General features: G+C 44.2%; 1 protein-coding gene across 1 annotated transcript in view; it reads right to left on the bottom strand.

Annotated features, from left to right (window-relative positions):
* Positions 1 to 14,693, bottom strand: part of Parm1 (prostate androgen-regulated mucin-like protein 1) — a 102,144-nt gene extending 87,451 nt beyond the window's left edge. The window contains exon 1 of the mRNA XM_052735355.1: positions 14,368 to 14,693. Within this exon, the coding sequence (XP_052591315.1) occupies positions 14,368 to 14,410 (43 nt within the window). The 5' untranslated portion in view covers positions 14,411 to 14,693. The remainder of the gene's footprint in view (positions 1 to 14,367) is intronic.
* Positions 14,694 to 16,087: the final 1,394 nt, after the last annotated feature.

Below are 16,087 nucleotides of genomic sequence, written 5' to 3'. Positions count from 1 at the left end.
AGAAAGGAAAGCGCTCCCTTCTTTAACAAATCCTTTATACCACAGGTGAAGGTGAGAAGGAGAAGGGAGCCAGCCACAGACAAGCACTGGGTTTCACACCCTCCTTCATTTCCACAGGGATACCTGCTGTTAGAAGTCATCATTTGCTTGTCTCTATAGGTTCTGGGAGTTTTGGTTTGTCTTTAGCATTTGAGGTATTGAGGTATAGTTTCTTTATACTTATCTTGGAGAAACATACATGACTGTGTATTTTAAAACAGTATCATCTTCAACTAGTGTTTCTGTGTGTGCGTTTTATTTTGTTTTGAGACAGAGTCACCTGCACCCCAGGCTGGTCTTGAACTCACTCTGTAGCTAAGGAGCCTTGAGTACCTCCCACCCCACTCTCCTCCTGAGTGCTGGAATTCCAGGCTGTGTGTATAGGCTGTTTTGGCGACACATTTCAAAGGTTAGACTGTGGATTGCAAGAGCAATCTGGTGTTTAAACAAGAACACACACCCATAAAGAAACACAACTTATTTCCTTTTTCCCAACAAATGTAATTTTCAGAGGATGCTCTTGGATTGCCTCCTTTCTTTAAAACTCCCCAGAGTGGTTAGCCCTAGCTCAACTCCTGGAGTCTTTACAAGGCAATCCTTGCTGCCTTCACATGAATAGAAAGAGCAGAATTTCCTTTCATAAGAACGTGCTGGTGGTGTGACTGCCCAAACATAACAAGCTTCTCTGGAAAGCAATTAGAATTCCTTTCTAAATCATTTGCTCCTGTGTCATCAGATGAAGCAGGCCACTGGGCTCTGCCCAGCCTCCCATCTGTCTTTTGTGCTTTCTCTAGGTCCTTATGGTACCCATCTCTGAGCAACTCCCAATTCATGTGGTATTGTATATCCTGGGCTGTTCTCTTCTAGGAAGGTATTATTTTCCCCACAAGTCAGTCCTGCAGGTCTCTGTGCTCATCTACATTCCTGTGAGGGGCAGTAGATAGTATCTCTCTGTTGTTCCATGTTAATATGTCACTTCTCTAACCGAGTAAGCCTTCAAGTCTCACCTCCTAAGGAGAAAAGGGCAAAGTCGAATGGGCTTTGGTTCCCTGAAGCCAGGGACCTTAATGTTTACATGAAACCATGAGTTTACATTCATCCATCAACTAGCTGTGAGACCTCGGACTCCACATCTCTAAGCTTCAGTTTCTTTAGTTCAACTGGACAAGCATTGAGCATTTGCCCCATGAGTTCATGCATGGAATGGAGGGGTATGAAGTCAAGACATGCCCCCTGCTCTCCAGAGGCTCACACGCCCAAACAACTCAAATGTGAGCTTGCAAGCTGGAGAATTTGGGTCAGCAGAGAACAGTGGAGAACAGTGTACAGGAGTGGGGGAATGGCACTAGCAAGGCCAGAGGGTTCTGAAGGGACACAGCAGGCCTTCTTTTCTTGAGGCTGATTCACCAAGGATGATGCATGTGCTTCTATAGCTCCCATTGACATGTTCACCCATACCGCCTTGTCCTCGAGCAGGATTCCAAGGCATTTGTTTAAATGGTTGGGGCTTACCTCTGTACCCAACAGTGAGGTCTGATAAACTTCATTTCTAAAAGCCTTTTAAAAATAATTTTAATTTTTATTGAAAATAGATTTTTTTCATACAATATATTCTGATCATCCCCTATATCACCAGTTCCCCTAAGATCCTCTCCACCTCCCCACCCACCCAAATCCACACCCTTTCTGTCTTTCTCTCTTAATAGAAAACAAACAGGCAACTAAAACAAACTAACCAGCCAGAATAAGACAAAACAAACAAACAGGGAAAAAAAAAAAGAGAAACAAGGAAAAAGCACAATTAACACACACAGACACAGAGACACATACACTCATACACACAGAAATCCCATAAAGACACAAAACTGGAAACCATAATATATAAGCAAAAGACCTATATGGTGAAAAAAAAAATACCCAACACTATGAGACAAAATAAATCTCCAAAAATACCACCCGAATTCATTTTGTATTGGCCATCTGCTGTTGGGTATGGGGCCTGTCCATCAGTGTGGTTTGTATACCCAGTGAGACTTCATCAGAGAAAACTAATTTTTCCTTTGTGAGTGATTATCAATTGGAGATAGGTTATGGTTAGGATGAGGATCTTTTCTAAAAAACTTTTGCAATAAAAATGGAATCATCCACTAAATGGAAGAGTGCAGTGAATCCCCCTGTTCTCTTTACTCAATTTCAACAGTTACTAACTGAAAACCATTTCTTCAGATAATATCCCAACCTACTTTCCTACTCACATATTATTTTGAAGCAAATCTTAGAAACAATAGCATTTTTTGGTAACTATAATCCTAAGGGTCTCTAAAGGGTAAGATTGTTGGAAAATAATGTGTATATCATTATCATGGTTAAAATAAACAAAACCTCAGCCTCATTAAAGAGCAAGTCAGTCTTCTCATTCTCAAATGTGTCATGGACGTCATCATTTAATTTAGAGTTTGGCTTGGTCAGAACCTGAATAAGTTGTGTGGTTGGGTTTGGTTACTCTGTTCTCAAGTCTCCTTTCAGTCTGCAGATTTCTCCTTCCTCCGCACATCTTTCTCTCAAACTATTTCTTTATTCCTTAAAATCTATTTATTGAAGAAACCAGGCAGTTGATCCTATTGACTCTCTGACTCTCTGGTTTTCTGGAGCTTTCTGACTTCATTCCCATGAGATTCACTATCGCCTTTCCCAGTTGGCTGAAGAAGCTCAGTGGGATGTAGGTTCCCTCTGAGTGTGGCAGGATTGTATCAAAAGGGATCGTGTGGGAGGGACAAGTATCTGGTTATGCCACACTGCCACACTTCAAGAAGAAGGCAGCCACTGATGATCAAAAGCCACTAACTCATGAGCCTATGCATTAAAGTAACTGTTTCTATTGCATTTCTAGACTTACTAGCTACAATACTTCTGCAGAGACAACCAATCAGCTCTTCATCAAATGTTCCACCACACAGTGGTGCACTCACAATATAAAGGCAGCAAGACTTGAAAATCAATCAATAAACAAGACTTGATTCTCCATAGTTATGTATTATTTTTCAAAATAATCTGTTAGTTTATTTGCATCTTCTAGTGAAGAATAGTAACATCTGTATTATTTCACTGTTGTGGTTTCAAAATCATTTTGTATTCAGGAGCAAACATGTTTAGTAAGTTTCAGTCTATTCCAATTATTATTCTCATTGATAATCAAATTGCACCATCTTTGGCCAGTTAGAGTTTCATTAAGCATCTTTGAGTCCTCTGACGTCATGAGAAGGTCTTTACTTTCTGGTCTAATATGATACTGTAGTCATCTAATCAGTCCTGCCTGGAATTAGCTTCCTCCACAAGGACCTGTCATTCTGTTACTGAAAATGGAACCTAGCCCCCCACCCCAAACACACACACACACCACCACCACGCTATGAACACTGGGAGAGTCTTAAGCGGATTTGGGTCCATTTACCTTTCTTACTATGGGAATAGGCAATCCGTTCTGGCCTAAATAGGTCCTGAGAGATGATCCTGTGTGAAGAAAGAGACCTTCACTTAAGCATCGCAGCTTAAAGAAAGATTGATGCAAGGCAGACTCTCAACCAAAGCTGGAACATGTGGGACAGAGATGAGAATCAAAGTTGGGGACATGAACTGATTGAGCAGCTATCTGGACAGCTGAAGGCAATGAGGGTTGAAATGGGTAAAGAGGAAGTTGTCCGCTCAATCCGTAGCTCTGTTGCTTATCAACTGCACGTGAATGGCGTACTACCTAACTCTCGAATCCCTGTGACCTCAACTGCAAAGTGCAAACAGTATTGCATCCCTCCCAAGGCTACTTGGAGGAGCAGATGATGATGCACACACAGAGTGATCTGTGGTGGTACCCCATAGAGCTAAAAGGTAACAGGCTGGTCCCCAACAACGCACACAGTTTTATCAAAACGGAAGGGCTTGGCTGGAGTCAGTTGGAGCTCAGCTTCTCCCTGCCCTATCTGCCTGTTCAGCAGTGTCCCCAGCACACCTGCATTGTTCTCTGAAAATGCTGCCGAGGATTAATAATGGCTCCTCCAACATCTTTCTAAACCACGTTTTTATTGATTACTTTGTTGAAAATATGATATCATATATTGAATGTTGCCAAAGGAAAGAAATAATATGGTCTTCTGAAGGGTATTTTTCTTATTTGCTATCTAAGTTGACAACTTTCATTTTGAGAAACTTAGGATGTGTTTAAAAAAAAAAGTAGACACCATGGTAACAAATGCTGAAGAGATTTTAGGTTTTAGAAGAGAATTATAACATTGTGCCTTAAGTATTGATCTGATAGCTCAACGCCCCTTAAAAATGATCCAAGATGGCGGTTCTGACGATGCCTCATACAACACTTGAGTTTTAGAAAATATAACATTATTATGTTAAGTTTTTTTTGTTTGTTTGGTTTTTTTTGGAACCTTCGCCCATTACATCAGTGCTGCCCGGTAGCTTGCTTCTCTATGATTTTTTTTGAGGTTCTGTCAGAAGGACTTTGAAGTCACTATGCCGAGAGTTGCGACAGCTGTTTGCAGTTACTATAGCCACATGAACTGTTGCAAAAGATGGACTTGAAATATTCATAATACATTACTGAAAAATTCAGAGAAGTAGGCTTGGGGAGAGACTCCCTGTATCCCCTCCAATCCCATTTAATGCAGGAATGCACAAATCCTATAGCTTTCTTTTTTTGTATATTGGCAACTATAAACGGTAGCCATGCTGGTACAGTGGTGTAGGCCACCCTACTCTTGAACGCAGTTACTAATACTGTTCAGGATGAATGCTGAGCACAGGGTGGCGTCACTGACCAGTTCTGGTCTCAGAATGACAGAACTTCACTCCATCTGTAGCCACACTTGATTTTGAGATTTGGGGTCCCCCAACCTTCTCTTCATGCTGTGTGATCTTTTTCCTTCCAGTAAGGTATTAGGCCCTGCCTCTCATCTTACATATTTCACCTGCTTTTCACACATTGCTCTGGGAGGCAGGGGGTGGGGGTGGGGGTGGAGTGTCATCTCTATTGCAATGCCACGGTCTCAACACCACACATCCGGGCAGACCCTGCAGGGCAAGCCCAGGGTCACCTGAGTTTGATACCTCTCTGTTCACAGTTAAGGCTGCTGAACGAGGATGGCAGTGAATTTGCCTTTCTCAAGAATGGACAAACAGAGCTTATGAAATAAATAAGTCTAATGTTTGAAATAAGGCATTATCTTTCCCTCACTTATAAATTGCTTCTCCAAGTTGATATCATCAAGATCAGGATGCTCGTATTTTAAAGATCATGTTCTTGCTGGCAACTACCACATAAACAATCATTCCTATTTTGAATAAGAAAGAAAGTACCAGATTTTTTTGGGGGGGTGTATGATAAAACTGAGGCATGTGCCATGCTGGGTAAATTTGACACCAACCATGTCAAGGGGTGTATCTACTGCAGGATAAATAACAAGCACCCTCCCATCTTTCCTCTCTGTTCTAGGATATAGGTTTGATTTTAGCTGGAACTTCAGCATCATCTCTAGCCACTGCTCGGACTAAACATAGCTCATGTTTCAGACTCATTAAGAAAGCTATAATGCGTAGTCTCCAAGGCCAAGAAAATCCCCCATTATATCCTTGAGCCCATTAGTGACTGACTTACATTTTTTTACATCGTCAACGCTCAGGGTCTGAATTCACCTAACTTTTTCAAGCTTTACTGGGAAATGGCCAGTTGTATTTCCTTTAGACTCAAACCACGTTTCATCAACAAGCTATTTTTAGTTATTGAGAAAATTCTCAGAATGGTTCAAATTATAGTGCTCTGGCGCATCTTTTATCCGTCCTAGCTGAGCTCGAAGGTGACATTTTCTTAATTGGCCACAGAGTTAAGTTTCAACTGTTCTAAAATGACGTTCCTACCGGGGGGAAGAGACAGACACTGCAGTTTAGAAGAAGAGTTTCAGAATTCCACATGTGTACAGCTAGCTATCCAATAGCTCATCTTAAGGCCTCGCTGGGTTTTTGTTTGCTAGTCTGTCTCCTGTAAAGCAAGGACCAAAGGTCTGACTACTGCTTTTTCTAAAACACCATATGTAAGCACTGCACTAGACATCAGCACCTGATGGTCAGCAAGCCTGCAGTGTCTCATCTTCACGTGACCGACGGAAAATTTTCGACTAAGTATTTTGCCAATATTGCAAATGTATTTTGAGCACCTACTGTGTGCCACGAAATATTCTTTCACTGAGGACCGCCAGAACAAGGAGGAGAGACACAAAGCCCCTGGGTGAGGCTGTACTGTAGTGAGATGTAGCAGTGAGGGATGGAGGGATACGGGCAGTGAAGTAAGAACAGGCCAGACTCAGGTAAGTACACCGGGGGCACAGACTGGGCAGGGAGATTGTGCTGTGATTTTTGCATGTTGGTTAGGGTAGGGTTTATTGAGAAGTGAAAGTCAGGCAAATGTGCTACCTTTGGGCTCTGCAATGTCCCCCAGTGGTTCACTTGTTAAAGGTTTGGTCCCCAGTTCCTTGCTGGTGAGTGTTGGTGGGATGGTAAGAAGCGGCCTAGTAAGAGATTTTAGACCACTGGAGGAACGCCCTCCAAGGGGATTATGGGACAGTGTCTCCTTCCTCTCCTTCTCCTATGCTCAGTGAGAGGGTAAACAGGTTTCTGATACTCTGTGTCCATACCATGAAGTACTGTCCCAACACAGGCCCAAAGTAGTCAGCCAATTGTTTGGGAATTAAAACCTGCCAAACTGAGTCAAAAGGAATCTCTCTCTCTCTCTCTCTCTCTCTCTCTCTCTCTCTCTCTCTCTCTCTCTCTCTCTCTCTCTCTCCTGATTATCTTAACTGTTTGGGACAGTTTCGGAAAGGTGACCAACAGTGGCAGTTTAGAGAAGGTTAGACGACATTCACTATGTTAACCCTTGAAGAACGGTTGCTCCAGATAGAGGAACCGAACACAGCATGCAGCAAGAAGGAAGGGTGGCTGGGCACAGTGAGCAAGTGGACTCTGGAGAGAACACCCAGGTCAAGAGCAAATGGACCCCTTGGGCAGATCTTGACTATCTCTTTAAGGATTTGACCTTCAGTTGGGTGCAATGGGGTTGGGACTTAGCACAGAGCAGTGACACTTCTGATGCATTTCCAACAGATCCAGTGACATTTCCCTGTACAAAGCAGATCTCAGGAAGAGAAGTCTGGAGACTGACATCCGGGAGGCCCTTGCAGTACTCCAGAGAAAAGATGGTAGCGCCTCTGCTCAGGACCAGAGCAATGAAAGTGCTAGACTGTGTTTAGACTTGGCATGATAGTTAAAGGAAAGTAAAACACATTGTCTTGAAGGACTGATGAAGAGTACTGAGAGAAAGAAGGCCTTGGTTAGTTCTAAATCTACATTATCTACTCCTATCTTTCAAACATCTGATAAGCTTCTTGCTTTCTTTCAACTCTGTGCCCCTTGCCATGCCCAAGTCAGCTAGTAAAGTTCTGAATAGCTCTTCCCATCCCCTAACCCTGTTTCCTGTGCACATCACACCGGACCAGTTTCCATATGTAATTTCACATCACACTTCCCTCGCAAGCATTTCCCAGAAGATAAATGATGAATGATCATTCCTTCTTGAGAGTTGATATTTGTCCCTGCTCAGATAGATTTGATCAGTGCTTCAAAGACGGAGAATTTCGGGGCTTTCCTCTAAACATCACCTCCATCAACGCTGCAATTTTTAAGTCAAAACAACCAGGATTCCTTCTTATTTGGCATGCTTTGCTGCTGCTTCTCATGGGTACATGGACACAACAAGAACACCCATAACAGACATGCATCCCACCTACCAAAACCTTGCCTCCTTACTAGGCCAAGAAAGAGGTCCTCAGTTTCCCAGACTTTGTCATGATTCTTTGACAAGCAAGTGGCACAGAAGCCCTTCACATTCTCCATCTTAGCCCCTCCTCTCTAATACAGACCTGTGTCTCTGCACCTGGCTACCAAGAATTTGAACCTAAGTAAGTCCTCACACTTGCATGGCAAAGATTTTACCTACTGATCCATCTCCCTGGTCCTCCAGTCCCCCCAAATTTGTGTGCTAAAAATTGTAATTCCCGAAGAGATGGTATTAGGAGGCAGAGACTCTGGGAGGTGGTTAGATCTTGATGAGGAAGCCATCATGAATGGAATAGTGTCTATAAAATGTTGCCAGGGGCTGCCTTGAGTCACCTACCATGCAGCTACACAAAAAGAAGGCTCCATATACACTCTCAAGATGCAGAACCCACTAGCACCTAGATCGTGGACTCAACCCCTAGAGTTTCTGAGAAATAGATACTTGTTCAGAAGTTCCCCAACTATAACAGAATGAGAGGATTAAGATCTTAGACCCATCAGTAGTTTTCCATCAAGGATGCAGTGATGGGTAATTAAACACAGTGATGAGGTTATGCTTTGGGGCTATACAAAGCAGAGAAGACTATCACAATTGTAAAGGATAGCATATATTTTATTAATTATATATTAGGAAATACAATATGATCTAAATTTGGTAGTCCCAAATTTACAACCACAGCCAGAAAAAACATTCCCTCTCCCATCTAATTCCTTTCATGTTCAACACCCATATTGAACATTATGTCTTCATTTTATTGCTTATGGAAGAGAAAACCAGAATTTGGAATGTAAGTAGAGGTTTTATTCCATTACTTACTTTTCATATCAAATAGACATGTTTTCTAAATATCACACCTGGTAATTTTCCACAATTTCCCTTACTTAACAGTTAGCTAGTCACAGATTTCTCCCTGGGAATAAAGAGTGCAAATTTCTTCCAAAGCTAAATAGCTTAAAAGACTTTCTAATATCTACCTTAAAATTCTGCCTAATGTGTTGCCTCAGGATCTGTATAGCTACAGCTTTTTAAGTGATACCAATAAATCTATCCAGCAGGAATTATATAAAACTTATATAATTAATATTTGTAAGCTGTCTTAAGATCTTGGCGAGAAAATGGGTTCTGAAATCCAAAGCTATTCTATAATGTTCCCTTTAAATCAGCTGCCAGCTATATTCCAGACAGTTTCTAAATCCAGCACTAGGCAAAAACATGGCTACTATTAGAAATATACTATTTCTTTTTGAAAGGAAGGGTCAGAAAGGTTCATTAAAATGGGTCAAAGAAGCCATGGAAATGTCATCTGTTGATCAGAAACACAAAACCCTACACAGTTGATAGGTGTGGAAACAGAGTCCAAATATCTCACTGGAATGCAAACTGCTCTTGCATCCTAATCTGTGCAAAGAGAGCTGCTGTTAAATCTCCGTGTGTTTCCTTCCCACTTACAGACTGACTGAAGAGGTGCTAGTCAGCTAAGGCCCCAGGAAACAAGGCTTAAACTGAAGGTCGTTCTACAGCAGGTCCGTGCATAGGTGGTCTGGAGACAAGGCCAGAGGAGAATTGCCAGATAAAATACAGCACTCCCCGGTGAACTTGAATTTTAATATTACACGGGATATATTTAGAATCACTGTTTACTTGAAATTCAAGTGTGACCGGACAGCTTGAGTGTTTATTTGCTAAATGTGACAACATGAGGCAAAGGAAAATTAAGATTGTATGCTTTCCATCGGTACTGTACCTACACCTAGTGAAAGCATCCATGGGCAGGATCCTATACTTCTCCACTTCATTTAACGGTTCTTATTACTTATAAAAATGATAAAGTTTTCAAGATCTGTAAACAATGTTAAAAACATATCATTGAAAGAAATGGTCTGTGCTGGTGTGAAGGATCATAAAATATTTAAAGGTACATGTGCTAGAAAAATGTTACATCAGTTTCTGTCATTTAAATCATTTAAGATGTGATAAACTGCATGCACCCTGAGTCTGGCTTTGTAGTCACACTATTTTAACCGGGTGATAACCTATTGACTCCACATTTCCCATGATAAAACAACCATAGGGTGAGGCAGATACAACCCGTCTACTTCTTAGAGCTGGTATTGTCTTCTACAGGAAACATTAACTTTGGCAAATAGCTGACTCTTCAACACTGATTTAGAGACAGATACTCTTGAGAGGAGTTTAATTCTGACTGCTCTCATAAGGATCTTTCCTTTGCCACGGGTCCCACTGAAGTGATAAATGTTTTTTGCTTGTTTGTTTTGTTTTGTTTTGAGACAGGGTTTCTCTGTGTAGCTTTGGAGCCTTTCCTGGAACTCACTCTGTAGCCCAGGCTGGCCTCGAACTTGCAGAGATTTGCCTGCCTCTGCCTCCCGAGTGCTGGGATTAAAGGCGTGCGCCACCACTGCCAGGCAATAAATATTTTTTAAAATGTAGGTGCTATGCTCCCTGATCCTTGAGTGAAATGATTACTTTAGACAGTTGTCTTAGACTGTATGAATATTGGACTAGTATTTTCTCCATATAAACACTAGCACATTAAACATGCCCAAGTGCTAAGGTTCAGTTGGAGATCTGGCCATTATTGAGGTCTCTGAGTGCTGGAGAAAGTCACTCAGAACCATCAGATAAAATGACCCATTTACTCTGAATTATCCCCAAATGTGTTGCTCTGGGGATCTGACCTTTTAGATTTAGCTGACTTGGGCTTTCTAAATACACCAGTTTGCAAAAATCCTTGGTGAGGACTTTATTTTACTTTAATTGTAACTAACCCCTTTTTTTCTTTCCTGGTCATTGTGCTATGGCTGAACCAACACATATTAACCTTTTCAATTAGGCATTTAGTGGCTCAGCCGACTGTCTTCCTAATTTGCATACTGAGTTTTCTGGAACAGTCAGCCTTGGCATGTTAGTTGCAGTCTGGGATCTGCAGAGTCTAAGTGCAAACACACAAGCTCCGCACTTGGAGAGGGTGACCTGTGTGTTCAGTGCTGGATATAGTCATCTTTATTAAGGGTAAGAGCAGCAAGGGCTAACATTACTGAGCATTTTCCATGTCCCCAGCACTGCATACTTGTAGGTATGCTCAGTCAGTTAGCATTTTCACCAACCTTATGAGATGACCCCCTCCTCTAATTTTAAACAGGAGAAAATGCAGGGTGTTTAGGGTACTTGGCCTGAACTCGGGTGGGTACTGTGAATAGTCAGGCTGCAGAATCTACCTGCTTCTCCTTGCCTCTATGAATGCATCTGAAGACAATATAAAGAGCTTGCAATTTTCAGGTCTCTCCATACAAAGGAAGATGCCACGTCTTTCACCGGGACCACAGATTTCAGGGGAAAAGGAACGCAGGCAGATAGCTCTCCCTTGTCACTCCGATACACACACCTTCCTGGAAGAAGGTTGCTATTTTTGCAGTGTACTTGTGATACAGCCACTGAACTGACACACATGAGGACTTGCATAGGCAAAGAGCCGTGGCCAATGTTAGTTATGCAGAGAAGAGAGAGCTGATGGGTCCAGAACACACGTATACACACGTCCACACCCGTACCCACACCCACTCCTACATACACACACAGATCCCTTGCTGGTGAAATTTTAACTCTCTTGGTCTTGCTTACCAGAGGACCAAAGAGTGTTCCAGGGTGTGCCTGGGAATGGGGTGCACTGTATTTTCCCTGATCTGGCACTGGGGTAGACAGGGCAAACTCAGAGCAAGAGAAGCCAGATCACTGTATATATGTGTATATATATATATATATATATATATATATATATATATATATATATGGACTATTCTTATGTAATGAATTTCTTTTGTCTTCTTCAGTGTTTAAAAAGACCATTTGAATGTTTCTATATACCTTATATATCTATCTCACTGAGGGGTTTTTGAAATGAATGGGGCCACCCAACCCCAAGGGGCAGCAATGACAATGGATGGAGGGGGCAAAAGTTACTCAGTGGTCTCTGTCCCCACTCCCTGCACAGTTCCTGTTCCAAACCTTGGAGACTCAGGACTGGGTTTTAATTCACATGTGACACTCCTATACATCCCATCTACAGTAATTCAGGGAACAAATGTTGAGCTGTCTCCTGTCAAGGATGCCAGTAATGCAAGCATATTTTCAGGTGTCCATTATGAAACACTATGCATATATCAGGAGGATTTGTGAAGCTAAAAATTAAAGCCTTACTGGACACTGTCTCTGACTCAATCAAGTATCACTTTAAGGGTTTGTTCAAGTTTTTCTGAAGCCTCTAAAGCTGGAGAGAAAATAGAACAGGAAAAAAAAAAGCCATCCTTTGGTGAATAGTTTGCCAGAGAAGCTCCAGCACAAGCTGCTGGAACATGCCTGCCATTATCTAGAACCTTCTAGAAAAATATGTCAATCTGAAAATGCTTTACTTTGGAATGCAGAGACTCTCGTGAGGTATTTATGATAATTTTGACATTATTTTCCAGCCTATTTATGGTAAGCAGTTTTATTAACAAACTGTCCATGGAAAGATTCATTCAGACTTACAAACTCCATAGAAAGCCGTCCTCAGGCTCACAGCTGCCTGTATGGGATAGCAACATGAATTAAGAGGCAATGTGTCTTCCTAGGCCTCCGGAGCCCGTGACCTGATGGCCCTGATCCCAGCAGAAGCCTGGAGGGCATAGAGCTGAGGCTGCTCAGCCAGTCTCTGAAACACCAGCCACCTGGCTCTGGGGGAGGGGAATGGCAATGGGCAATATTTTTCTTTCAGCAGAGCACAGCTGAACAGTAACACTAGTGACATCAATCAATCAATCAATCAATCAGTAAACCATCTTATTTGAGCTCCTTGTTAATCCGTTTTTGTTTTTGTTTTGCCAACTGTCAGAGCTGGTCAAAAAAATATTAAGTACACAAATAAATAAATAATGAATAAAGGATAAAGGTGCAAAATCAGTTTAGCAAACAAAATCTATCCTAGCCCACTGCAGGTTTCTTAAGCTTCTTAAACGGGGTTCCCTTCCCGTTTCATCCAGTCCTCATCTCGCCTTTGAGGACCAGGGATCTACCTTTGGAGGCAGTCCAGCTGGGAAGGCTATTCCACTTTCAGGTCTAAGCGCTCCTCTCCCCGGAGGACTGCCACGGAAGCTGCCTGACGGTTCCGGAAAGATCTGCAAGCAGGTCTCTAGACCTTGCAGATGAAAGGCTCTCCCAGACGTTAGCATGTAGAGAAAATAGCACGCTATTGGCTCAAGCTGGGGAACTTTCCCTTAAAATCATGTTATCCTCTGAGAGCCGCAGGGAAGCTTCCAGATTCTTCTCAAGGAGTTGTGACTTCTTTCGAGCGGGGGGTGGGGGTGGGGGGGTGAGGAGGCATATTTACAGGAACCCAAGCAATTCAAGAGGGAAAACACTTGAACTAACGCTTGAATCTCGAATCGGCTTGTACGTGGCTTTGGATCTGTTCTTAAACAGACCAGACTCTTGGGTTACTCCCCCCTCCCACCCACTCCCCACCCCCGCGTGCCTTGTCCCTTATCCATAGTCCTTTATTGGGCTACACTTTTTCTGGATAAAAACCTAAGTTTCCAACCCGAGACGGTGGTGCCAGATTTCATCTTTGCAGTCCGCGGGCTGGTTTGGGTTGTCGGCCCAAGGTCGTGGCTGCTAGAAGTCCCTAGACCATCGGGGCATGCATAGTGGAGCCGGAGAGCGATATTTGGGGATGGGGCACAGGCAGAAGGGGGTGTGTGTACTACTTTTAGACAAGTTATTAGTTTCGTTCAGGGAGCACATTTTTAAAAGGCTCTTGGCCACAGTAGACCTGCAGTTCGCCAGCAGTGATCGCAAGCTTGACCCCAGCCTGGGCCGCTGCCCCAAAGACTGTGCCGCATCATCATCCTAAGCCTAAGTAAAAAGAGACGCGGGAGTTCCCGAGACCTCTAAGTCCTGGAGCGCCAACCAGCCCGGTTGAGCGCACATGATGCTGAAAGCCCTCTTAGCAGCGGCTTTATCAGACCCCTGCCCTGGCTCTGTATCCCATGGCAGGACAAACCACGGCAGGAAGTGATGTCTGGGACTGTGGCAGGGGCGCTCTGAGAACCCCCCAGCGAAGAAGAGAAGCCGCAGAGAGCAGTCGTCTCCTTGCGGGGTTCGGTGTTCTAACGCGCCAGCTAGCCAGCCACCTGTTTCACAAAGACTGAATTTGTGGGGGGCACAGGCTGCCGCCACGAAGACCCCGTCTTTTCTCCCCCCCCCCCTTGCCCCAGGACCGCCAAAACCGAACATCTCAAATCTAAGTGCGCACACCCCTGCAGACCCACCACCTTCCAGTGGCGACTTATTTCTCGATCTCGCCGACCCACCCCCCAACCCCCGAGCCGGAGACTGGTGCCGGCTTCCCCACGCCTGGCTCTTCCGCGGAGCGCGCCAAGTACCTGCGGTGAAGATGCAGAGAGCGATGAGCGCCTTGCAGACCATGTTACTCCGGCGCTCGGTACCGAGCTGGACGCGGCTAGGGAAGGGTTTCCTGGGGCTGACCAAGTGCGTCGGTCACGGGCAGCTCCTCTTTCGCCTGGCGGGCTGCGGGAGGAGCGGGTGGAGCTGACCGCCCGGCGCGATCAGTCCAGGCAGCTTCGGTAGCAGCTTTGGTGTCTGGCGGCGCTAGGCGAAGTGGTGGTGGTGCGCAGAGTCAGCTGTGTGCCCTGCGGCGCCAGGCACACTTCTGCTCCATCCCAGCTGCCCGAGCCCAGGGCCCGCCTGTACGGTCGCCAAACTCCTCCCACCCGGCCCTCCTGCGAGGACAGGGCCACCCACTGGCCTTCCCCCTCCTTGCGCTCTAGTCCCAGGAGTCCCGGCCCAGGGCGGCCTCTGCTGGACAGTGGGCGCTAAGCCTGAGCTTTCAGTGGATTTAGCCGCCACTGAGAGATCCTTGCACTGTTCCAGAAGCCAAGACAAAGTGAAGTGCTTTGCCCTCAGGAATCCAACTCAGTTTTGCTTACGAAAACGTATTACCTTTAGAGAGGTGACTAAGAGGTCACCTCAGAGAATCAACACACTTCTTTCCTTTCCAAGTATGAAATGAAGACCTTCCCCTTCATTTCTGCAAACAACCTTCCGTGTACATTAAACCCTCACCAGCCCTGAACTCCCGCGGCACTTCCTGGTGCCTGGGCTACCCTATTCAGCTTCACACCAGAAGAAATGCCACTGTCTGGTGACATGATCGCTGGGTAACTGAACCAGGTGTCTGACTAGTTACTGCGCTGAAGTTCCTTGTACTAACCCAAAGACATAAAATTATCATTCCACAGATAAGAAACTAAAGGCATGAGAAATTAAGGAACGCGCTATGTTTATATAGCTTGATTAAGAATGGTTTGTACAGCAGGCCCATAACCACAATATAATCCTATATTGTTATATAATAATAATAGTTGACATTTCTTGAGAAATGGCATAGGCTAGGCAATGGACAATGTCCATTCACATCCGACCCAAGTCAAGTCATTCACTTCCCATTACAATCATCCCAGGTGGGTACATTGTATCCTCATTTCAGGGGTAGGAAATAAATGTACATGCTTGCCCAGGCCTCACAGTTACCAAAGGGTAATCAGATGCCTCCCTGGGCTCGGTCTCTGTGTGCTTGAATGCCTCTTCAAAGATCAGGGCATCTCCAAAGAGGGATCAAAAATGACCTTTTACCTAATTTTTCCCTCCCCCCCTTAGCCTTGCCTAGTTCTCATCCCAGTTACATGCCACATCCTTTTCAGTTTGGTACAGTGTGAGCCTGGTAGCCCCTCAGTCACTAACTGGAATGGAGAGTCAGAAGAGTAAAGGAACCTTTACAGGGACTTGAAGAGCTTGGTGTCATCTACAGAACCAATTTCCTGTCATTTGCTCTGTCGTTTCCTCGTGCCAGGGACTCCTCTTTCTCAGTCAGGGTTCATCACTTCAGCTGTGGCCAGGTCAATTCTGCGCCTCACCTCACCATCACCACTTGCAGATCTCGGCTGGACTTCCACAATAGATTACACAGGACTCCTAACTGTCCTTTGTCTTCACAAATGTAATGATTCCTGTTGGGATATGAAGCAAAAGATAATGCAAGTCAGCACTGAACCCCCTTTCCTGCCTCCCTGGCCAGAAAAACTG

This window comes from Peromyscus californicus, unplaced genomic scaffold (assembly GCF_007827085.1).
Source record: "Peromyscus californicus insignis strain IS unplaced genomic scaffold, ASM782708v3 Scaffold_13__1_contigs__length_99412109, whole genome shotgun sequence".
Taxonomy (NCBI): domain Eukaryota; kingdom Metazoa; phylum Chordata; class Mammalia; order Rodentia; family Cricetidae; genus Peromyscus; species Peromyscus californicus.
Note: the sequence above shows the minus strand (reverse complement) of the source record. Positions and strands in the feature narration are given on the sequence as shown.